This window comes from Tenrec ecaudatus, chromosome 12 (assembly GCF_050624435.1).
Source record: "Tenrec ecaudatus isolate mTenEca1 chromosome 12, mTenEca1.hap1, whole genome shotgun sequence".
NCBI classification, from domain to species: Eukaryota; Metazoa; Chordata; class Mammalia; order Afrosoricida; family Tenrecidae; genus Tenrec; species Tenrec ecaudatus.
The window spans coordinates 120,118,043-120,143,774 of record NC_134541.1 but is presented as its reverse complement, the minus strand read 5'-3'; the positions used below and the strand labels follow the sequence as shown (position 1 = coordinate 120,143,774).

The window sequence follows — 25,732 nt, the reverse complement described above, 5'->3', positions numbered from 1 at the left end:
ATTAGACAAGAAATTCCTTATGACTTCTGGCCTACAGATCCAATTATCCTCTCTATACCACCACATAAGAGTTAGAAAGGACACTTCCAATTCTACATACTCAAAATGAACTCATTATTTCTCCTTAGAAAATTTCCATTATGAAAAGATATCACTGTCCATCCAACAGTTAAAATAAACAACCTGGCGACGCCCCGATTTTGTAACGGATTGCAGATTAGACTGTTAGCTGGACTCCTAAGCAAGGTCAGCAGCCTGACATTACCAGTCACTCCATGGGCAACACTGAGGCTTCCTACTCTCTAAGATTCACAGTCTTGGAAACCTCCAGGGCAGTTACATAATTTCATGTCAACTTGAAGGTATGAATGTAGGGGTGAGTTATGCTAGCTAGTTTCTTTTGTGTCAACAGGGCTCCCATAGGAACATGTGGGTGGAATTTAGCTTGTCCATCAGGCTGCAGCTTTATTGGAAGGCTGCCAAGATAAACGAATCTCCAAGGCCTCTTCCTCTTTCTCCTCGAAGGCAGAACCACACTCTCTCACTGCTTCCCCTTCCTGTTGACAAGCCACCTGAAATCATGTGGAAATCTGCCGCAGTCCTGAAGATGCTTCCGCCACCACTAGGTCCATAAGACTCTGCACTCACTGCCCTGCAAGCTGCCTGCATTTTGCACCATTGCATGTGCTGAGTCTGAAGAGGGATTTGTGGACTAGTATCAGAGTTATGGGCTAGTATCGGACTTGATTTGAACAGGGCTGGGATGTTTCTTTAATATACAATAACTCTTTGATACAAAGCACTTTCATATATATATGTATATCTGGATTTGTGTATGTGGTCAACCCAGCCTACACATCTACTCCGTCAGATACGGTCACTACGAGTCAGCATCGACTCAATGGCAGTGAGTTCTTTCATTACCCTTCACACTCAAAATCGAGCAATTCTAATTCTACTGATTCCAACTTTTATCATTATAATCTCCCTACAATGAGCATTCATTCTTGTTCCTAGGTCATTACATTGGCCTCCAGAATGGCTTTTAAATATCCCCTGTCCACTATCCAGTCCACTCTCTCTCCTGTAGGCAGGATGGACTTCAAAACATAATATCTAACCATGTCATACTGTTAAGCTTCTATCTTAAAGCTTCCAAAGTATCCTCCTTGCCCCAGGATAAAGTCCACTTTACTGACATGTGTTTCAACTATGCTTATGACTATTGCCGACTTCTCCCATTGCAAATCTTGTCACTGTCTGCCCATTCTCTCGGCAATTTGCACCTTGGTCTATTCCTCACTAAATGTTTGGCTTCTCTGTTAAAGTACATTGTCTCTAACCTTCAGACTAGAGCTATGCTGTTCCTGCTTCCTAGCACACTTCCCATCTCTCAAACTTGGCAGTTCTCACCTGTGGGTCACGACCCCTTTGGTAGTCAAACAACCCTTTCACAGGGGTCACCCAATTCCTAAGAGTAGCAAAATTACACTGATGAAGCAGCAAGGAAAATCATTTTATGGTTGGCAGGGTCACCACAACATGAGGAACTGTTGAAAGGGTCACGGCCTGAGGAAGGCTGAGAACCACTGTTCTAATGCCCGTTCGCCCTTCAGGTCTAATCAGATTTGTGTGTTTTGTTGTTGTTGTTGTTTGGATGATTTTCTTAGTCCAGGAAAGTAGTTCGGTGGTTACGTGGGAAGGTCAGGGAGTCCGATATTTTAGTCTAAAAGACATATAGTACAAATTGTGACTACGGCAAATAGGATGGCTAACTGCCCTCACTAAATACCAACAGCACTGCCCCCAACTCCATTCATGATAGTATATATATTACATCATCTCTACTTCAGCATCAGCCGAGTTTTTAGCACATTTCTTTTGGACTTGGAACAATAATCACTTAATACATTTGACTTGCTTCACCACCATCATTATCATCATGTAAAAAATGCCTTGCATGGACTAATGTAATGTCAAATCAGTAGAACTGGAAAATTTCAATTACGGTGTTTTACATATGCAAGTGTTAATTTGAGCTCTTCATAAGCCTCTATATTGTAAGAGACAAAATTAAAAACAAATAAACAGGTAAAATAAAATATCAATTCTTTTGCTAGTTCATTTTAATTTATAAAACGCTTACCATTTGAAAAGTTATTTTACAATAAAGTCCAGAAAAACATTTCTGGCTCACGGGACTTAGGTTTGTATGTCGGCTCTGCAAAGGCTCGATATTTGACCTTCGGCAAGTTACTCAAACATTTATATGCATCCCATTGCCTCATTCGTATAATGAGGATAATAGTACTTTCAAGCTCACGGTGTTGCTACGAAGATTAAATAAATCTGCCTATTAGAAGTGATTACAACATATGGTCTAGCTCACTGCTGATATCATAGGAATCACAAGTGGAAGAAGCCTATTTTTTTAAAATCCTGGTATTTAAAGTTCTAACCACTTCTTAGAGGGATTCACTAGAACCCAAAATGAATAGCAAACCAACAGCAATTGATCAGTATTAAAATCAGTCCTGCTTCCTTTATAAAATCCCTGACATTGTTTTAGCCTTTTTAAAAATCATTTTATTGGGGGCTCGTACAATTCTTATCACAATCCATCAATCCATTGTGTCAAGCACATTTATTCATTTGCAGCCATCATCATTCTCAAACATTTGCTTTCTACTTTAGCCCTTAATATCAGCTCCTCATTTCCCCCCTCCTTCCCCAATATCCCCTCGCTCATGAACCCTTCATAATACATAAATTATTATTATTTTGACATATCTTACACCATCTGATGTCTCCCTTCATCCACTTCTCCACTGTCCACTCCCAAGAGAGGAGGTTATATGTAGATCCTTGTAATCGGTTCCTCCTTTCTACCCCACCTTCCCTCCACCCTCCAGGCATCGCCACTCACACCACTGGTCCTGAAGATATCATCCGCCTGGGATTCCCTGTGTTTCCAGTTCCTATCTGCATCAGTGTACATCCTCTGGTCTAGCCAGATTTGTATGGTAGAATTGGTATCATGATAGTGGGGGGAAGAAGCATTTAAGAACTAGAGGAAAGTTGTATGTTTCATCGTTGCTAGCCTGCACCCTGACTGGCTCATGTCCTCTCCGCAACCCTTCAGTAAGGGGGTGTCCAGTTGCCTACAGATGGGCTTTGGGTCTCCACTCTGTACTCACCCTCATTTACAATGATATGACTTTTCGTTCTTTGATGCCAGATACCTGGTCCCTTCTACACCTCGTGGTCACACAGGCTGGTGTGCTTCTTCTATGTGGGCTTTGATGCTTCTTAGCTAGATGGCTGTGTGTTTATCTTCAAGCCTTTAAGACCCCAGATGCTATATCTTTTGATAGCCGGGCACCATCAGCTTTCTTCACCACATTTGCTTATACAAACGTTTGTCTTTAGTGATCACATTGGGAAGGTGGGCACCACTGATATGATTTTTTGTTCTCTGATGTCTGATACCTGCTCCCTTCTACATCTCATAGTCACACAGTCTGGTGTGCTTCTTCCATGTGGGCTTTGATGTTGCTGAGCTAGATGGCTGCTTGTTTATCTGAAAACCTTTAAGACTCCAGATGCTATATCTTTTGATAGCCAGGCACCTTCAGCTTTCTTCACCACATTTGCTTATGCACACATTTGTCTTCAGCGATCATGGCGGGAAGGTGTTCAGCACATTTTTCATATAGTTTTTCTGGTAAAATTAAGTGCCTCGGCGGATATTCAGGTCAGCTTATACTCGAGTATATACGGTATTTAAATCTCAGACATTGCCAAATGTTCCCTGAGGCACAAAATTGTCCTCTGTTGAGAACCGCTTCCTTAGAATAAACTCCAGGTACCTCATCAAATCTCCAAGTTCTCCCCTAGGCCATATGCTCATCCTGAAAGTCTGCCCTGGGGTCAGTTGCACCAACACCACGTGATGAACAATGAGACATGATCAACCTCAAAAGACAAGCAGGGTGGTTTTTTCAGAAGAAGGAATGGGCGTGAGGCTGCAAAACAACAAAGAGAAAAAGACATCTGTGGCAGCGTACCCAGTCCTTCTCCTGGTATCCCCATCACTAGCACTGGGATTGGCCAAGAGAAATGTTTATCCAATGGCCGCCCACCGTTCCTTCCATTCTGCAAACTCTCCATCTTCACATATAGCTTTCTTTCTTTTTGACTTTTAAATCGTTTTATTGGCAGATCATTAACGTAGCACGGCGTGTCATCATTCCGCAATAAGAAGGGGAGTTGCGCAATCATTACCTCACTCAAATTCAGAAGCCTTTCTTCTTTCTCATCGGCGTTGATGTGAGCTTCCCATTTCCCCTCAACCTCCCCTGCCATGGTCCTAGGTAATTATTCATCCAGCTACTGTCACTATAGATTTGCCTGTCCTGGAACTCATATAGCTTATGTTAATTATGAGCTAGAAGTTGGTCAATTTATAAAATTAATTCCCCACCCACCAAAAATCTGACGAATCGTAGCTCAGTTGTCATGGCCTTACTTTGTATGGAAACTCACTACAGAGCTTAAGCTTTCAATCCTTTGTTGAGTTATGACTGAGCTTCGTTGGTGTCCGTGAACAGAGAAACAGACACCATAAATCCTCCAGGCCTTGTCAAACCCTGTCCCAGCAGGGTTGCGTTTTAATCAAAGACACCTCTTTCCATGCCTGCTGAAATTTTATGTTGCCTTTTATATCCCAGCAATGGCTGAACAATGGTTTAGCTTAGCTGCAACTACAGAGAACTCAAAAACAGAGCAACCAGAACCCACCACGGGACCATATTTCAACTCCCACTGGAGAAGCACTAGAAGGGAATCTTCTGACAGCAGTTTCTCTTCTGGACCATTTGAAATGGGATCAAGAGAATTCAAGTAGAGCCGGAGCAGCAGTTCTCGATGTCTTTTTGTTTCCAGGACTCATTTCCTTTTATAAAACTCCCTGCCATCGAGTCTGTGCCGACTCACAGGGACCCCCCTGTGGATTTCTGAGACTGTAACTGTTATAGGAGTAGAAAGCCTTATCTTTCTCCAGTTGAGTAGCTTATGGTTTTGAACTGCCAACCATAGAGATCACAGCCCAACTCTTAACCACTATATCACCAGGGTTCCCGCTTTACATTGATAGACATACTATATATCAATGTTATATAATGTTAAGAAGAGTTGGACAATCATCACCACAATCAATTTCAGAAAGTTTTCTTCTTTCTCGTACTCATTGTTGTGAGTTCCTATTTCCTCGCAACCTCTTCCGACTCATAGTGACCCTAAGGGTGTCAAAGTAGAACTTTACACTGTATGACTTTCAATGACTGATTTTTTTTGCAAGTAGAGCCAAGAAAGTCTTTCTTCTATGGTGCATGCAGGTGGACTTGAACCTCCGCTGAGCATGTCTTTTCTTTGATATCACATCCCAAATCAACTCCTTGCAATGTGAAATCTGAGAAATCAGTTATTTTTTTCCCCATTGTTCCAATCCTGCACTTGGGACATTTTAAAAGAACTATTTCTGTGTTTGTAGCACCATGCACTGGCCATTCAAAAAATATTGATTCACTGATGTCCCAAATGATTGGCACATTTTGCTACAAAATTACAAAAACCCACATTTGCTCAAGGAAGATGGTACACATTTTCCAAAATATAGCTTTCACCCGAAACCTTGGATTTTTTTATGGGCAAGAAATACTGCTGCTTGATTGCCTTGAGGTTCCAGACTTACTTAGCTCATTTTTGAGAAAATCTCTCCCAAATGCCCAAGTTTGGATAGCCATAATTTGCCTGTCAGTCTTTTTTTTTTAAGTAAATACAGTGTTTCATAAAAAATAACAAAGGTTGCCACCTCAACTCAAGCTCCTTGTGAATGTTCCTTCTCCAGGCACCACCCTGTCCTGTGTATGGTTTGATCGCACCCTGTCCTGTGTATGGTTTGAACGCACCCTGTCCTGTGTATGGTTTGATCGCACCCTGTCCTGTGTATGGTTTGATCGCACCCTGTCCTGTGTATGGTTTGATCGCACCCTGTCCTGTGTATGGTTTGATCGCACCCTGTCCTGTGTATGATTTGCGATGTAAGTTCTCTATATGCACCCCCTCTTTAATGACCTGGAGGATACATACTTGTATTAAAAATTCAAGATGTCATAAAATTAATACTTTCCTAGTGCTTTATCAAGGATATATTAATGTGAAACTGGCTTGCCACCACCGTAAGTGTGTGATGGTAAGGAATACAATGATTTCAGGCACAGTTTTATTCCACTGACTGCATTTGTGCTAAGGTGCTAGCAGTTTTACACACACACACACACACACACACACACACACACACACACACACACACGACTTTTGGATCATCAGTGCATATACCAGCACAGTGCCAAAGACGAATAGCACCGTATGATTACTGTGAAAATCATTGTGACGTAGCAGAACCTTTGAAAGGACTTCAGACGTTCCAACCCCCATGGCAGGGATCGACAGAGCATACTTTGAAGATACTGAGCAATAGAGTCAGAATTGAGAACGTAGGTTGTCAGATTGAAAAGGCCTGGGTTTGAATCTTCGCTCTGCCACTTAATTTGTCATTGGGTACTTTGATGTTAGCTCCAGCTCAAAACACAATAGAATACTACCTGGTGCCGTGCCATCCTTGAAATCATGGATATGTTTAAATTCACTTTAATAATAATAATAATAATAGTAATAACGAAGACTTCACTGCCATGGAGTCTCCATTCTGACTCACAGTGACCCTATAGGACAGGGGAGAACTGCCCCTGTCGGTTTCCAAGATGACAACTCTTTACAGGAGTAAAAAGCCTCTTCTTGGAACCGTGGGGCCATTAGTGGTTTTGAACTCATAAGCACTAGGCCCACGGGACTCCTCTTGCACACTCAGAGCTTTGAGACTTTGAGAGCTTTGAGCATTGAAGAGCAGGTGCTCTTCATTTCTCATCACTAAGATTAGGGGAGCAGCCCTGGTGGCACAAGGACTAAGCACTTGGCTGATAACTGCAGATTGGTGGTTCAAATCCACCGACTGGTTGGGCGGAGGACCTGGTCAGCTGCTCCTATAAAAATGATGGTCTAGAAAACATCAACTCTGCCATACACAGGGTGGCCACGAATTGGTCCTCACAGTTGAGCGCCTTTGTCTAATCAATAAAACACAAGCCAACATTATTCCGGTATTCCCAGTGTCCACTGTGAGCACCACAGCAAACTATGGATACCTTTGAGATGAATGGGGAATCCAGAACCCTTCATTGTGCCCCTGTGGAACTTGTCCATGGATCAAGACGCAGTTGTGCAGACAGAACCAGGGCATACCGCCTTGTTTAAAATCAGGAAAGGAGTGCATCGGGGCCGTGTCCTCTCACTGTCCTTGTTCAATCTGCATGCCAATCAAATCGTTAGAGGAGTGGATTGTATGAAGAAGAATGTGGTGTCGGGACTGGAGGAAGGATTAGTAACACCCTGCGAAGGTGACACAGCCTTGCTTGCTGAGAGTGAGGAGGGTTTGAAGCGCTTGCTGATGAAGATCAAGGATTGCAGCCTTCAGTATGGATTACGACTTAATGCAAAAAAGACCAGTATCCTCACAACTGGACCAATAGGCAACACCATGATAAATGGACAAAAGCTTGAAGTTGTCAAGGATTTTGTCTTGCTTGGATCTACATTCAATGTTCATGGAAGCAGCAGATCAAAAGATGCATTGTATTGGGTGAATCTGCTGCCCAAGACCTCTTTAGAGTATTGAAAAGCACAATGGAATGAGCTATCAAGCTACAAAAAGGCCTGGAGAAATTTTAAATGCACATTGATTAGTGAAAGGAATCACTCTGAAATGTGACATACTTATTGTATTATGGAAAAGACAAAGCTATAGAGACAGTAAAACTAACAATCATTTTCAGGATTTCAGGGTGAGGCGGAAGGGAGCAGGATGCATAGGGAGAACTCAGCAAGGATTCCGAGCCGTGAAGCTGTTCTATATGATATTGTAATGATATCACATATATCCCCTGATATTTTGCATCGTCAGAACCCATAGGTTTTGTACTACCTATTACATTTTCTGCAAATCTAAAACTGCTCCAAAAAAATAAAATCTGTTAACTCATAAATAAAAATCCATTCTTAACCCATGGGCCATTTGAAATTAAGCAGGATATCAGATTTGGGCCACAGAGTGTAATTTTCCAACCCCTCAGACATAATCATATGGTAATCTATACATCAATGATTCTTGAATGTAGAATCTCAGAGATAAAGCATGGAGGACATATATCCTATTTATTGAGGAGTGTCAACCTAGTGCAGTTAAAATACAAAATGTTTCATTTTGGCTTCCAATGTTATTATACCAAACCAGTATTTGCTTAATGATAATTTGGGAAGATTTCATAACTTCCCACTCACCTTGGTTGTTAAGCCTTCCGGTTGTGTTTAAAACTTTCAATTGCGTACATTCATCAAAGCTCTATTTTTCCTCCTCTTTTGGATTTTAGCTCCTCCATTACCTTATGGCAGCAAGCAGTTAGACAAAAAAGCCAACATGTCACTTCATTTAATGAGAATGCAAATCTTTTCTGGTCCTTGTTCCTGCTTCTCTCCCTAGCACTGATTGTCAGCACTCTTTGGGCGGCAGGCATCTGCAGATTTACTCTCTTGTGCAGATATGAACATAGTTTATCGAAGGGCCCACTGGGCCTTCTCGGGGGCTCAGAGGGTTTTTGCACTTTACTATTAACTTAAAGACTGATGACTTGGATCCACCCAGCAGCACAGCGAAAAAGGTCTAATGATCTGCTTTCGTGAAGATTATAACCAGTCAAAAACAAACCAAAAAAAACACACTAACAAAAAAGATTATAACTAAGAAAGGTTTACAGATCAGGTCTATCTGTTACACATGAGGTCACCATGGATTGGAATCAAGTCAACAGCAATGGGTTTGGGTGGGGCCTTTGCACTGCACACTGCCCTGATATCGACCATCTATCTCTGGTTCAGATTTGTCCATCTCCCTGGATTCCTATCATGAAAACTCATGGCCTCATAACACTGGCGACTACAAGTGGCTCGTATTGTACTATGTCAACATTTATAAAAGGCTCTCCTTCCTTTGGATGGACACAATTCTGGAACAAGGTGTCTGGTTTGGTGAGTGAAGCACAGGTTCAAGGTCAGCCCTGCTTCACTCCTAAGGCCAGACAACAATGTAGGGTGACATCTAGGCATACAGCATGCCGCCCTGGCTAGGGATTTTTTTTTTTCTCCTAATGAGCTATTCTTCCTCAACCATCTTTTAGCAGAACCATTCGATTCATCAATTGTGTCATTGAAAACAGACTTCCCTGTTGCCATTCTCTCTCTTTCTGGGGTTCTCAGAAATGCAATTGAACTGGCCGACCCAGGAATAAAATGCCAGTCTCTCTTCCAGGCACTTTCAATCTTCCTCATGAATGACTCTTCTGGGAAGCACAAGTAACTAATTTACTAAGGAGTTAGAAATCCTGGAAGGAGCTGGAGGAGGGGAGACTGAACTGGCACTAAGTTGTCTAGGCAGGAAGCCAATGGAGATTGTCTGGAATGAATGATTCAAGAAACAATGATCAGCAAGGACGTGAAGAGATAGGAACCCTCATTCATTCCTATTGAAATTGTAAAACGGTGCCGCCAGTGTTGAAAACAGTTTGGCAGTTCCTATACCCTTAAATATAGAATTACCATGCAACCCCAGAATTCCACTCCTAGGTCTATCTTCAAAAGAAATGAAAGTAAGAGCTCAAGCCGATACTTGCACACCACTGTTCCCAGTAGTCAAAATATGGTGGCAATTCAAGGGTCCACGCAGAGATGTATCCCTAAACAAAGGGAGCGATAGCCCTACAATGGACTATTATTCACCCATAACGAGAAATAAAGTTTTGATACCCGCTGTGGCATTGATTAATCTTGGAAATATGATGCAGAGTGAAATTATTCACAAAAGTATAAATATTTTATGACCCTGCTTGTATGGAATATTATAGGCAAGTGTATCATTTATTAGTTTTATCAGGAATTTCCCTGTTAATCTGGTAGTAAACTTACCAGTTTATTCGTATTATCAGGAATGTGGAAGGAGGAGTAATTGTGTAGGGACACAGATTCGGGTCAAGGTGATAAAAACATTGGAATCAATGGCGATGGTTGAACATCATGCTGAATGCAATTAAAGCCACTGAATTTCTACATGGTTGAAAGAGCCAATGTTTGTGATGTATATTTTACCACAATAAAAAATTCAATATATTATTTAGATGTATGAAGGAACTACAAGGGAACTAAAACAGATACAGCTGAAATTATTTGCCAATTTTATTTCCCCATTTCAATCCTAAAGAGACTAAGGCTCCGAGATTAAGTGGCTTCCAGGGTCTCACAGCCAGTAAATGGCAGGATTCCAATAAGAATCTCAGACTACCTGATCCCCAAGTCCCTGCTGTTATATAGTATTTGTTGATGCCTCTCAAAAATTATTGAATGCCCTTTTGTGTCTAAGGTTTGTCTTTTAACAAGCCAGGGAGGAGAGAGAAAACAGCCTGTGAGTTTTATAGGCTTTTCTTTAACCTCGGAAAAATGGGTTCCGTTGGAAAGCCCTGGAGCAGCACTTGTTAAGTGCTTGGTTGCTGACCTAAATGTTGGCAGTTCAAACCCACCAGCTTCAGCAGAGAAAAACGATGTGGCAGTCTGCTTCTGTAAAAATTACAACTGTGGAAACTTCTATGCTGTTCTATACCAAAGCCAAACTCACTGCCATCCACTCGATGCCTACATAGAGCGATGCTATAGGACAGAAGAGAGTTGCTCCCTGAGTTTCTGAGACTGTAACTCTTTACAGGAGTGGAAAGCCCCATCTTTCTCCCACCGCGGGTCAGGTGGCTTTGAACTGCTGACCTTGTGATTAGTAGCCCAATGTGTAACCATTATGCCACCAGGGATCCTGCTCTGTTCTATGGGGTCAATATATACACACCCCATATGAGTACTTTTTCAGTGAAAGAAATTCAAAATTAAGTGATAAATTATCTAGATCACTGATCAATGGCAATACATTTACAACAGCTGGGGCTCTCTCCTCGAATGAACAGAAACCATTTGCACCTCTACTGAATAAACCATTCATAGGCATTGTTCCCATTTTCTACCACGTAAAATCTATTTGGCACCTGGACCTACATGTCTACGAGCAATGTCCAATAAAATCACATTCCCTAGAGAGAATCAGATGGTCCTGAGGTAAGCTTCTTAGACATCGCTCTTTGAGCAGATTAAGAGGACACAATCCCCTTTCGGCTTGATTTCTTTGTTTTATTTTTGCCTGAGGCACCCTGGTGAAGTGTCCAGCTGCAAAGTGAAATATCAGAGGCTGGACCCCACCTGCCCTGCTGCAGGAGAAAAATGTGGAAGTCTTACTTCCATGAAGATCCTAGCCCCGGAACCCCGTGGTCAGCTCTGCTCTATCCTACACAGTCACTACGGCTCAGAATCGACTTGGCGACAATGGATCAACCCCCCCTTCTCCCCCGCCGACATACACTAATAATTTATTCTAATAACCCACTCTGATCCCTCAACGTTGGAAATGGGGTTATTGGCCTCTCCTCTAATCCAACCGTAACATTTCAAATGATGAAATTAATGAATAGCATTTTCAGAGCACCGACCTCCTAAGATGAGTGGAATCCTAGAATCAGAAAGTTGGGGCCTGGGTCTGGGATTGGAAGAAGAGGTCTTTGCACCCAAAATGACAACTGCCAAAATAGTTAACAACTAGTAGACACAAGACCAGCCAGTCAGGATGGCTGTCATCTCATAGCACTGAAGCTAGGGTGCGTGGCCCCTGCTGAGCCACCTCTTGACCCTCTACTTGCCAGGTCTTGATAGGCTAGGGATATCCCAGGAAAATCTAGGGTAGCTGCAGTGGTGTGTGTGTGTGTGTGTGTGTGCTGGAGTGTGGTATTTGCCAACATATAGTACTTTTGCAGTTGAGTCACCAGTCTGGCTACATGGTCCTGTTGTGGCTGAATGTGTCATAGTCCTACCTTAACCTCTACCTCTGGCCAGCCCCACAAATAATCATGCCCCCAACTATGGCCACTCATTCCCATCTTTCCTTAAGACTACAACTCCCCCCTTTCTCTTTTCTGACTCATGGACCTTAGACATTTGGAGAAAAATAAAAGGACAAGGAGACAATCAGAACTATGGAAGACAGTGAGCATTCTGCTGTCCTCTGCATCTTTACCCAAGGCAATTATCATCAGGACTGAAAGGACAGAAAAAACCCCTTGGCAGTGATTATGAGCTCTAGGGATATAGCTGTCTTCCAAACAGACAAGAATATTTGCCCTCATAGAGTTTATATTCTGGGGAGGGGGGAAGGGGGGAGACTGGAAACATAAGGGAAAGCACCTAGCATGTAGAACTTGGCACCTGGAAAATGCTCAACGAATGTTATGTCCTCTCAACTCTGTCCTCAACCACATCTTTGTAGCTTCCCCAAAAGCTTCTGAACACATAAATAAAGCTGGGACCCCATCTGGCTGAAAAGTGTCAACCATCTGGGGATTAGAAAATATGGGGGAGCGTCTAATGACTGACTAATTTTTTTTTCAGTTGTTCAGCCAGATGTTTGGTGTTATCCAGGCCCATATGTAGTAGGAATAGCAGGGGTTTTTTTTTAAACCTCTTTTCCATAATTTTGGTTCCCATTTCTAAAATCCTCAGAGGGTTTTCTTTTCTTAGTAGATAACTGTTTCATGAGTCAAAAGAATGATTGTTGGCTGATAAGGAGCAATTCAGGAATCCAATCTGCAACTATTTGAAATTTGGATGAAAAGGGGCTCTTAGGCCCTTCTCCAGGGCTCAAAACTAGTAGTCCATGGGCTAAAATGGATTGCAAGGTGACACAGTACTTTAAAAAAGTTGAATTTGTTGATAGCATTTTTAATCAAATGATTTTATATAAGAATATGGATATCTGGCTTTTATTTACTTGGGATAATGCATCATATTTGGTGTACATTTCCACAGGGTAAAAATCAACTCAAGTAATTGTTGACCTTTAGACAGGGCTTGTGCTCACCATGAATATGTCACAGTCCTCATTGTTCCTTCTTGTCCCCACACTGAGACAAGTTTCAGTTGCCATTCATCTCTTTATTTTTATTCCCTGCCCCTTCCCTCCCCCACCACACAGAATTGAACTAAGGTGACTTTGAAATTCTTGTTTCCCACTTTGTTATTGGCTTAGTCCTTGTGGACCATTGGGCTTGCTACTCCTTCATGCTATCTAAAGTCTCATTTTAGAATTGGATAAACTGGGATCTGAAGGAGGAAAGTGACATGCACAGTCCATATAACATAGCAGCAATGTGATTACTATCCAGGGTCCCTTGCTACTAGGCCATTGAATTTTTCTACTACCTAAATACACTGCTTTGATTGTGTCTAAGAGTTCAAGAGGTTTTCCTAATGAAAGAATCACATACTGAATATGTTCTCATTCAAATTCACAGGCTTCCATTGAAAACACACAGCAGGTTGGGGCCCTACTTTATGAATGCCTTGCATGCCTTCCAATTAATGAGTCAGGCATTTCTTTGGGTTTCTCAATGTGGGTGTCACTACATGGGTCGATTTCACCCCCCATTCAAAGCATGTCCTTTGCTGCCTCTGAGCTTTGCATGTCTGGTGGCTCCTGTGCTCCTGCAGACTCTGCACAAATATGCTGAGTGGTTGAAATCTGGGCCTTTGTAATGGAAAATCTCATGGGTCTCACAAGCTAAGGTTTGTACCAGTAACTAATAGTCACTGGAGCATGAATTAATGTTCTCTAGCGAATGCACCCAGGGGTGGTATGGCATCTCCCGAGTACTGCCGGCGTTCAAATCCCAGCTCTACCTCATTTAAATGTGTGGCCTTGGGCAAGTTATAAAACTCTAGGCCTCCATTTCTTTACCTGTACACTGAGGATAATAACGGTATCTGCAGAATAATGGTCCCTCCATCGAGGGGAGAGGAGCCATCCTGGAATAGGTGAAAGGTAACTTACTGGGGAATTTGATGAGTGGTTCAAACTGTGGAAGAGAAAGTGGATGATATGAAATGTAAGCCCCACCTAATTTACAGTTAAAATGAACAATAAGGATATCTACATCACTGAGTTCCTTTGGCGATGAAAAGCTTTTTTTTAAAGGAATTCTTAAAATAGTTCTACCACATTTGTTACTTATAAATGACAATCTTGTGGGTTATAGAAATGAAAACTGGAAACATCCTTTTTCTCACTTAAGGGATTTGATCCTCCTCAACATACCTAAACACACGTAGGCACATTATAAAGACTCAATAAATGTTGACTCGCCCATCATAATAACTTGGGAAATTTTCTTTAAAATTCACATTCCAGGCACCCGCTCCAGATTTATGAAAGCAAAGAATCTAGGTGTGGGAACTGATTATCTTTTTTTTTTAAGCTTCTTGTATTATTCCAATGGTTAGACAAGTTTAAGAACTAGCAATGCATTCTTCTTATATTTGAATATCTCCAGCGAGTTAGAACTCATCATCTCTTAAAGCTCCTCAGTCCACAGTGTATAGTTCTTTATGTTGAGGTAATACCTGGTTTTCTCTAGCTCCTCTACCCCCTTGGGGCCAAACAGAACATTTCCCATCTCTCTTCCATGTGACAGCCTTTCAGATATTTGTTGACAGCTGTCATGTTCCTCCTGAGCATGCTCTTCCTTTTGGCCAAAATATCCACATTCTCCTATTGCTCTTTAAAAGTAAGGATGGGCCAATGCATTTTACCACTCAGATGAACCTTAACATCATGCTGAAGAATGTCAGTCAGTCACAAAAGGAGACCAGTAGGATGGCCTCATCTATATGAAATAAACAAATATAAAGAAACCAAAGATTATTATTGATTATCGGAGGGGAAAGGTAGAGGGAAATTTGGGGGGGGGGGAGTCATTGAGGTTATGTAAATGACAGAGGAATAATTGGGAAAAGGACAGTGATAATGGTTGTACCACATGAATGTAATCACGCAATCAAGTTTAAAAGAAGATGGAAGAATTGCCTTTTCTAATTTGATCTATAATAAAATTGAGCTAAAATATCCCCTAGTCATCCCTTGATTCTTAAAGGAGCAGAAAAAAATGAGGGTGTTCAGGCTTTAGGATAAGCAGGAAAGCCTCAATAGAGATGGCTATACATCTTTATTCTAGCAGGGTATGAGGTTCCTGCAAATTCTTTGATGTAGGCAGCACATGAAGAAGAATCGTGGCTTCACATTTCAGCCAGATATTGATGATATTGGTATATACATAGCTAAAAATTCAGTGAATGTGTTCAGATTTGTGCATCTTGCTGTGTTTAACATGCTGCCACAGCTCCTTCGGACTTCTATATAGGTAATAAAAAATTGCTATGCCAATTTTTAGAGAGACAAACAAATTTTCTCTAAAGAATTAGATTGATCCAATTCCTGCTTGATTCACTTTCTCACTTTTCCCACTTTAGCTCAGAATGCCTGGGTGGAGTTCCAGTTCCGTGTACAAATTGTAGGTGTGAATCATGATGTTTGAAATGAGACCAACCATCAATGGTAAATTCTGAAAAAGGCTCTGGAATTTTAGGCTCCACTAATTCTCTGATCGATTTTTTTGTTTCCCCATAGAGCATTACAGGGGATGCCAAAATCACTCCTTAATTGTGCATTTCCAGGTTTGGACACAAGAGGCAGAAGAATTGGAAAAAACTGGAACCTGGTATCTATCTGTGCCATTTTCACTTGGGAGACACCTTAGGTATCCATGTCATTCCTAGAACCATGGAAACCTTCAAACAGCCACCAAAGCACAGCTTTAAAAGGAATAGCTTGATTCCTTGTTATCAACAGAGAAAAGGAAATGGTGGAATTTCTCTTAGGTGATTAAATGACCCCACCATCCCTGATCAGAAATGATCACAAGTATTGCAATTTTTGTCAGTATTGGGAAAATAATTGTCATAACATTTCTGTTAGTATACTGGTTATGGTATGGGTTTGGGATAGGACTAATTCTAGATGACTGATTAGAAACTAATTCACCTCCCAAATTAGTTAACTGAGGGTTTGAAAGGGTAAATGTTCTAGCCAACGTCATCCGGCTTGTTTGCTGCATTACTTACATCTTCTGACTTCATGTACAGTGGTCTTTGCTGCAGCGGAACTCATTTGTTTCTACTCGGGTTTCCCACCAGTTGCAATTGCAATGGCTACAACATCATTTGTAGTAGTGCTACAGTCAGCAGAGCAGTTGTTCAGGGTGTCAGGGCATGGGAAGAGGGCCAGAGAATGATGCAATATTACACTAGCAAGTGATGTCATAGCATGATTTCCTAAGTGATTTGCATAAGTGCAAGTTCCCAAGAAACCCTGACAAATGCCAGCCAGTGGGAATGCAGGCATGAAAACCCAATGGCAAGCAGGAGAGAGGAGTAAAAGGAAACCTAGATCGCTTTGCCCATCATTCTAACAAGCGTCTTCGATTCCTTAGAAATCTGAGAAAACTTCCTATTATGTCTCTAATCTAGTGACTTCCCTCAGGGGCTCTCAGGCTACAAAGAGCTTTGATTTTCATCTTAATTATTCTGTTTACTCCCACTCTTGGTGTAGTGAACGCAAGTTTGGTAGTGAGACAGGCTCTCAAGGACTTGACATTCTAAAATTGGTCTGTCTGTCTTCTTCAATTTTAATTTAGAATACATCCTCTAATTTTGAGAATTTAGAAGGTATTTAGAAGTTTCAGTTATGGGAATATCAATCTTATGGAAATATGTGTTAAGTTTTGAAATCATGCAGGAAAGAAGACAAGAGGATATATCAAATACCAACAGTTCTGTTCTGTTTTGATGCAAAATAGTGAAAGATGTATTAATAAGGAAGTTTTCTTAACATATGTGTGTGAGGAGGAGGGGAATCTGATATGTCACCCTGGGACTGGTTGGCAATGGAAGTTGATGAAAATATCTAGTTAGACCAAACTCAGAAGAAACAAACAAGTCTACGATGACAAATAAATTCAATTAAGCAAAGCTAAAGACCCCACCACAATCCAGAGATCAAAGCAGTTCCCCATCTGCCTAGGGATTTTTGGATGTTAGGATTTGTGATTTTAAAACATTCTCAGTCGCAGACGCTGCCTAGAGTGCCAAGAAATATCATTCTTATGAAGCTCAGACCAAAAACAATCAGCAAAACCCAACCCCTTCATCCCACACAGCATCAGTCTTGCGGGGAACAGTATCTGAACACCTGCATATTCTTAACAACAATCTAAACTCTCCTTCATTCCCCATCACCGCCTCCATCTCTGCAAACATCCACCAGAATATCAGAAACAAAATTATTTGAACCCATGGAGAGGAATTGTAAATACCTTCTAGGCAGCAGGTCCGCCACAGCCCGGAATGGGTCATTACTTCTTCATTCTTCCTGCTGGTTTCATTGTCACTTGTAGATTTAGTCCTGCACACACCTCTGGAATATAACCAGTAGTCCGTGCCCACCGCAATGGTCATTAAACTAAAAGCTGCAAAAGCTCCCACAGTAGTGAGCAACATCTGGATACCTCTGTCACACATCCTCATAATTCTTCATGGTACCCTGGACAGCTGGGAGTTGGAGGAGGAGGGTTGGTGCCACAGGGTGGAGGGGAGGAGAAAAAAAATCACTCTGCAGCTGAGTAACCTAGGACAGGCTCTTGCAACAATTCAGGTCTCCTTTTGTCAGCATCCACGGGGACTTTGGGAGAGCTGGGGTTTCCTGTCTGGAGCTCACTCCAGTTCCCTGGGTCTCCTATGGCCCTTGGAAGGGTGCCGATTCCAGGAGGTTGGTCCACATCACTGCTGCCTCCTGAGAGTCCCTCGGTTCCTTTCAATCCTCACGAGCGTGGTAAAGATGAGGGTCTGTGCAGGGCATGGCTCCGGTATTTGGTGCTGCCGGCTTGGCTCGAGATGCGCCTAGCTCTTCGCAGCCCCAGGAGACTCCAGGCAAAGAAATCCAGAGAGGTCTGTGTGTGTGTGCGTGCGTGCGTGTGTGTGCGAGCGCGTGTGCTGGGGGTGAGGGCGGATGGCAAAAAATAGCACTGCGGGGAGGCGAGTCGCTGCGAAGAGTGTTCACCGCTTCCCCAGCCTCCCAGGAAAGCTCTCCGCCTGCTCCCGACACCCCCGCTCAAACTGGAGAAAAGACGAGAATCCTGGGGAGGGGGCCGGGTGGTTCCTCCAGAGGGCAAAGGTCTGCGGTGCTGAAAGGACAGCTCCCCGCCTGTTGCCCTCCGCCTTCCGAATGCCCAAGCTTTACGGTCCGTGGTGCTGAAGGGACAGCTCCTCTCCAGCTGCGGCACCCTCTGCTCTCTAGAGGATGGCCTGGAGACCTGGGGTGGGGAAGACAGCGTTCACCCCAGTCGCTTCCCAGGCTAGCCAGCCGGCTTGGCTCTGCCCAGGCAAGCCCACGCTCCGCGCAAAGTTTCGGGAGCCCTGGGCAATCGGAGCCCCCGCTCCTTGGTGCTGCAGCACAGCACGCCCCTGTCCCTCCGCTCGCGAAGGGTTAAAGAAAGGGGCAGGGGAAGAAGCACTGTGGCGCTCTCTCAGCTCCCACCCAACACGACTTCTCTCCCTACCAATGAGCCAGGCAAGTTTGCCTTTTGCTGCGGGCGCCTCTGGAGCCCATGGGGGAGAGAGAAGAACCAAAAGACGGAGTCTTCTTAAAGGCGCCGGGGGATCCTAGAGACGGCTGGCTCCATGGCTCACTTGAACAGGCAAAAGGTGCTGTCACGGGCACATCTGTGCATACATAGCCTGTCTCAATTTGGTTCCCCCGAAAACAAACCAATATGTCTACCCTCCTTTCTCTGGAGCCTCTGGATTACCCCGGAGACAACGTGCTCCGATCAGACCCGGAACTGTTCAAGTACAAACGATCGTTTATTCTTAAGAGACCCAAGGAGCTAAATGTATAGAGACTCTTCTGTTTATCTTGTAGGGATCTGGCTAGAGTGTGTGAGATTTGGACCTCTGAAAACATCTAGTATCTATTTGAACAGCCCTGCATTTGATCATGTGGTAGGTTAAAGATGGGGGGTGCTCACTGAGAAGACTCTTTCAAAGGGGCCTGGGAGACTGCTTTCCCAGCATGCTGATCTAAGGCAACCCATGAGGCACGGCAAGTTAGGTCTGCTCTACTTATTAACCCAAAGTGCGGAAGAGATCGCAAACCTGGAAAGTGCCGGCGTTACAGACATCAGCCCCGAGCTAGTTTTTTTAAATTTTTATTAAGGCATACCGAGTCGCTGGGCGGTGCATACAGTTAATGGGCTTGCCTGCTGACCAAAAGGTTAGAGGTTTGGGTTCATGCGGAGGAACCTCAAAAAAAAGAGGGGTCCCTGCTGATCTACTTTGAAAACACTATGGTGTACACTTCCAGTCTAACATATGAGAGGTTTCCATAAATCAGGGTGGACTTGGTGGTAAATGGGCTCTGAACGCTGGTTTGTGGATGAGCACGTACTGAGTTGCATAAGGACAGTCCACAGAATTGTCTCTATAATAATTTTTCCCGATGACATGATAGGACTGATGACCAGTGATTAGGTATTTGGAACGGAAGCTGTTTAGATTGTACCTTCAGTCCCTGATGTGTCCATAACCACCTAATGTTTATTTAACTGGAAAAAGCATCTAATACGAGATAATCATGGGCACACACACTCCCATAGCGGCACTTCTGAAAGCCTCTATTCAAATGACTGAGGAATAGAAACATAGAAATGTCCTATCAAGCATAACTCACCCAGGCCGTAAGTAGCTTTGTGCTTTCATGTTGGCATGAAGGTCATTGGAAGACTTGGTTCTTGGTGCTAGATATAGATGCACATGTATGCATATGTTTGATTGTGTAGTGTCAGTGTGTGTTTGTTGAAATGTACATGTACCTGTGCTATCCTCAGTTTCTGAGAACTCTGGTGGCATAGTGATTACAGGTTGTGCTGTTAACCACAAGGTCAGCAGTTCAAAACCACCAGCAGCCCCATGGGAGAAAGATGAGACTTTCCACTCATTTAAAGGTTACAGTCTCAGAAACCAACAGGGGTAGTTTTACTCTGTCCTATTGGGTCTCCAAGAGTCAGCGTCAATTTGATGGCAGTGTTGGTTTTCTTTTATGCTCAATTTAGCTATGAGTTCTAAGTACCCATGGGTTTGCTGTGAAAATAATGAAACATTAAACTACAGGTATGTTGCTGCATGTAGTGCTGTAGTCCACATGAAGGTGATGGTTGCAAATGCACAGTTTGGTGCTTGCGTGTAGGTATAGTGTATATTTGAACATCTAGATGTGTCCATCTGTATGCATTTGATTGCAGATATATGTCGTAGTTCACAAATGCTTCTTCGTGGGGAGGAAGTAGAAATTCTGAAAAAATATGGAATATCCCAAATAGAATAGACAAAGGACCACAACTAGCCATATCCTATGTGATGGTGTTAGGGTTTTGAGATTCTCTCCATTTCTTGGATCTTAATTTTCACTAATTCCAGGAAACCCAAAACATAACTCTGGTCCATTAGTCAGAGTCGGGGCATAGGAAGGTCCAGGTACTAATGGAGTCCATCACACAGTAGGCCCAGTGTATCCCTGAACCCATTTCTCCAGTTCCAGAACACACAGTTAGAATAAATCTACTCACTAACTGGCAGAACCTCCACATTGGACCTCTGAAAGTGCAGTAAGGGCTATAATGGTAGAAATAGCCAGGTGAAATCCATTAGAACTATCCATTCCAAGCAAACAGTGGACCAATAGCAATACCATGTACCTGGACAGATTGCAGAGATTAGTGCCACCATCAAGGTCTTGAAGAATGTAGGAGTGTGATTCTACCACCAACACAGTCCCATTTAATTTGCCTCTTTGGATTGTGGAAAAGGGGTGGGAGATGCATCTTGGAGAATGACAGTAGATGACTGCAAATTCACTAGGTGGAAACTCCAATTGCAGCTGCTATTTCAGGTGAAATATCATTGTTTGAGCAAATTAATCTATCTTCTGGGACCAAGTATGCAGCTATTGGTCTAGCCAATGCCTTTTTCTCAACTCCAGTTTTGAAAGATTAGCAGAAGCAATTTGCTTTCAGCTGGCGGAGCCAGCAATACACCTCCCATGTCCTGCCTCCAAGTATCAACTCAGCAACACTGTGTCATTATCATTTAGTCACGGGCATCTTGTTTGCCTTTCCCGTACACAAGGCATCACACTGGCTCACTACATTGGATAGTATTGGACATAGTAAGAAATATGCATGTTGTGATAGTTAATGTTTATTGTGCCAACCTGGCTGATAAACACATGTGGGGTTAATTGAAGGGCAGAGGGATAAATGGCTCAGTGAGCCTCGTCTTTCTAGTTATCAGGTCTCTTGCTTTCTAATGGTCAGACCAGGGTACAGCTGCCTTAGCCAATTCCCTGCTTCAGCTGGCAAGGCTCACTTCCTGCCAGAGATACCCAAAGAGAAGCCACATGGACCTACCCCGATGCAGCCTTGGGTGCTGAAGCATCTATGTGCAGACTTGTGGGCTTGGGCAGCACTGGGTTGGGATGTTTTCTTGATGTGCACTTACCCTTTATATAAAACTCTCTCTTACACATGAGTTTCTGTGGATTTGTTTCTCTAAAGTACCCAGACTAACACACGACTACCCTAGAATTACCAGTTGCATGCTAGAAATGGAAAATGAACCCCCCACCCAAATTCAGATACCTTACATCTAAGTGAAATTTCCAGGAATCTTGTGGTGTGTGGCATATCTAAAGTGAAAGATAAGTTACCGCCTCTAACCTCACAAAACTTAAAATGAGACACAATTCCTGGTCGGTAACATAGACTTCACTTGGATGTGCTATTTTAACTTATATATCGTGACTCCAAAAGTGGCCAATTTAAAATTTGTTCTAGTTTTTCATATTTTTCTACTTTCTTTTCTATTGGGTTTTGCTGTTTCACTTTGTTATTGTTCGTTTTGTTGTTATTTTGTATGTTTTTCTGTATATGAAATATAGGATAGCTAAATCTATAGGCAGTATCTGGATTAATGGTTTCTTCGGGCATGGCAGGGTAGGCCGGGGAGAAATGGGGACCTAATAACTTTGAATATAAGAAAGTAGAAAATGTTCTAAAATCGATTGTGGTGATGATTGTACAATTCTTCTTGAGATAATTGAACTATTGAATTGCATGATATGTGGATTATGTGCCAATTGAACAGATTCAATAAAAACAAACAAACAAAGAATGGCTTGATTTGGGTGAGTCCAAGAACAACAGATTCAGGTTGCCATGTAAACCAATCTGCCACTTGGGCCATATGACGCAGCTTATCCAGTGGTGCTTAAAGTGGCAGATAGAGATGGTGTTTAGTGCCTTTGGCAGGCTGCTACTGATGAGTCACAGTGCTTAGTACAACCTGAACACTTAACTATGGCTCTCCACGCCATTATGTGGCTTAAGCTGCCCCTCATCAACAAATCGTTGTCTAACTCAAAGAGCCATAAAGTTGGATTCTATCATTAAATGGAGAGGTATACACAAGATTGATCTTAAGCTGCACCTGAAGGCACAGTAAGTTGCATGAGAAAGTGGTCCAAATGCCCTTAGTCTCTACTCCTGTCATTACCCTCCCTCTCTCAGTCTGTACCTATGATCTCTTTGGGTCTTCCCTATGATTTGTAGATCATTCTAGATGGTATGCAGGCACCATTCACAAGTAGACAAAGGCAGTACTGAAACTCCTTTCTGAGGTCGCCCTGAAGGGCAGTAATGAAGGAAAGTCCTCCCAAAGGTTGGAACTTGCTTGTTCACTTTGCTTGGGAGAAGAAAGGGAGTATATACATTTCCCTGTGGAATATAACCCCCAGCCCTTCTAGATATTATCTGTTGCTGTAATCATATCTTAGAAATCCATTCAAGTGTTCTATCAATCCATTTGCTCCAGGAGTATAATATGACCATATTCCTGATTGCATATTGATTCGTGGGATGTGGTCAATGGTTTGGTTGGATGGTGACTTGAAAAGAATATTATTGAAAATTTTGAGGCAAGGAAGTTTATTGATAGATTTCTATGAATGGGTGAAAGAAGTGAAGATATTTTTGTTTCATGTGAATGCTCACGAAGGGCAGAGAAGTATTTTAATAATCAAATGGATAAGATGATATAACCTATGAAAACCAGTAACTCTCTTTCTCAGACCCCCTGGTATTGCCCAATGGTTTCATGAACAGAGAAGTAGCATGGATAAAGGTTATAAATTGGCTCAGCAACATGAACTTTCTCTCACCTAGAGCAACATGGCTACAGCCACTCCTGGTTGCCCAATCTGCCAGCACCCCTGACTCCATAATATGGGTCCACTCCTTGGGACAATCAGCCAGCAACTTGGGTGCAAGTGAAGCACCTTATCCTGGAAAGGGCAGAATTTTATTCCTACTGGAAAAGATAACTTATTCTGGATACAAATTTGTCTTTGTATATATCATTTTTGGACCTGCATGATGCCTTATCCACCATCATGATATTCCGCACAGTATCATCTTGCATCAAGGGACTCACTTCACAGCAAATAAAGTGTGCCAATGGGACCATGTTCATGGAATTCACTGGTCTTAGCATATTCCTGGAACAGCTGAATTGAGGGAAAACTTGAATGATTTGCTAAGACATGATTATAGCAATAGGCAGGTGGCAATACCTTGCAGGGTTGGGGTAATATTCTACAGGGAAATGCATATGCTCCAAATCAGTGTCCAGCATATGGTGCTATTTCTCAAATAGGCCAGATGAATGGGTCAAGGAAAATGGGAAATGCATCGATAACTATTACTCCTCTAGTGATCTACTCACAATATTTTTGCCTCATTCCTGTGATCCTGCAGGTCTTGAGGTCTTATATCCATATGGAAGAATAATTCCATCTGGAGCCATGATATTAATTTCCCTGAACCGGGAGTTAAGAATGCCACCCAATCACAATCACTTTGGGCTATTCATGCCTATAGATCAGTGTTTCCAAAAGTGGATGATACTGCCCCTTTGAGTGATAATGAAAAAAAACTAGGGACGAGGAATTCAAAATCAGATACCTACACTTTATTCTGGATTATAGTACAAAAGTTTTTAATTGAGTAATTTTTATTCTGGGGGTAGTAAGCCAAATAAATTTGGGAAACTCTGCTGTAGAACAACAGGGAAAGAGGAGAGTTACTGGTTTGCCTGGTGTGATTAATCCTGATCACCAAGGGGAAATACAATTTTTTTTGTAATGGAAGTAAAGAAAATAATATCTGGAATCCAAGAGATTCCTTAGAATGTGTCTTAGGACTACTATGTCCTCTGATTGAAGGCAATGGTAAACTACACCAAACCAATTCTGACATGACTACTAATGGCCTAGACCATTTAGGAATGGAGGTTCTGGCATCCCACCAGGCAAAGGGCCATGACCAGCCAAGGTGATTGCTGAGGGCAAAGGCAATATGGGATGGGTGGTGGAAGAACGTAGTTTTAAATAATGACTATGATCACGTGACCAGTTGTAGAGAAAAAGGACTACAATCTTTATGAGGATTCCTTCCTTCCTTGTGTGTGTGCATCAAATGTTTTTAAAATGTGTACAAGTGCCAAGATTTCATGAGTTGTGTGCAGGTGACAAGGTGATAAGGGGTGGACTATGATTGTTACAGCTGTGTGTCAACTTGTCTGGATATTGATTCTCTGGTTTGGTTGCTATGATTTAGATTGGCAGTTATGTAATGGTGTAGGCCTCTCCTAGGATGAATTTGATATAATATGATTACTTACATGATGTGATCTTCTATGAGCATCTAAGAGTTGAAATGAATTTCTTTAGGTATGTGGCCTGCATTCACTATCTATAGACATTCTGGCAAAGCTTTCTGCCTTACTTTATCTGGATACTGTACATGATTCATCACCACCACCACCACCACCATCATCCACTGGCTTTCACATTCTGTGATCCAGCAGCCTGCCAGCTTACCGGTCAATCTTGGATTCATCAGTTTCCACAGCCCATGATCCAGCAGCCTAAAACGTGACTTATCAGACTGGGCTTGTCAGGCCCTAACAACTAGCCTAATGCCTGACTTACATACTTGGGACTTACCAGCACTACAATTATGTGTGAACTATTTCCTTGAGATAAGCCTATATATCACACACTCACTGCTACTGAGTCCCTGAGGACAGGGTAGAAATGCTTCATGGGTTTCTGAGATTCCAACTATTTATTTCTCCTGCAGAGTAGCTGAAGTTAGCAGCCCAACACATAACCACTACACCATCAGAGATGCTCAGGTATGTGTGTGTGTGTATAATATATATATATATATATATATATGTGTGTGTGTGTTATCATATATATATGTTTTTCTAGGGACATAGTCTAAGACACACTTGGAAAATAACAAGAGAGAATGGGCAAAGGTATACAAAATCTTCTACAAGTTACTTTTTTCCTTAAAAGGAAAAATTTCCACTGAATAAAACCTTCTTTGCTGACTTTTTTTTTTAAGAAAAATGT

General features: G+C 42.4%; 1 protein-coding gene across 1 annotated transcript in view; it reads right to left on the bottom strand.

The window, feature by feature from the left end:
- CACNG3 (calcium voltage-gated channel auxiliary subunit gamma 3) overlaps positions 1-17,727 on the bottom strand; it is a 143,164-nt gene extending 125,437 nt beyond the window's left edge. Inside the window, exon 1 of the mRNA XM_075528382.1 lies at positions 17,517-17,727. Coding sequence (XP_075384497.1) covers positions 17,517-17,727 — 211 coding nt within the window. The remainder of the gene's footprint in view (positions 1-17,516) is intronic.
- Positions 17,728-25,732: the final 8,005 nt, after the last annotated feature.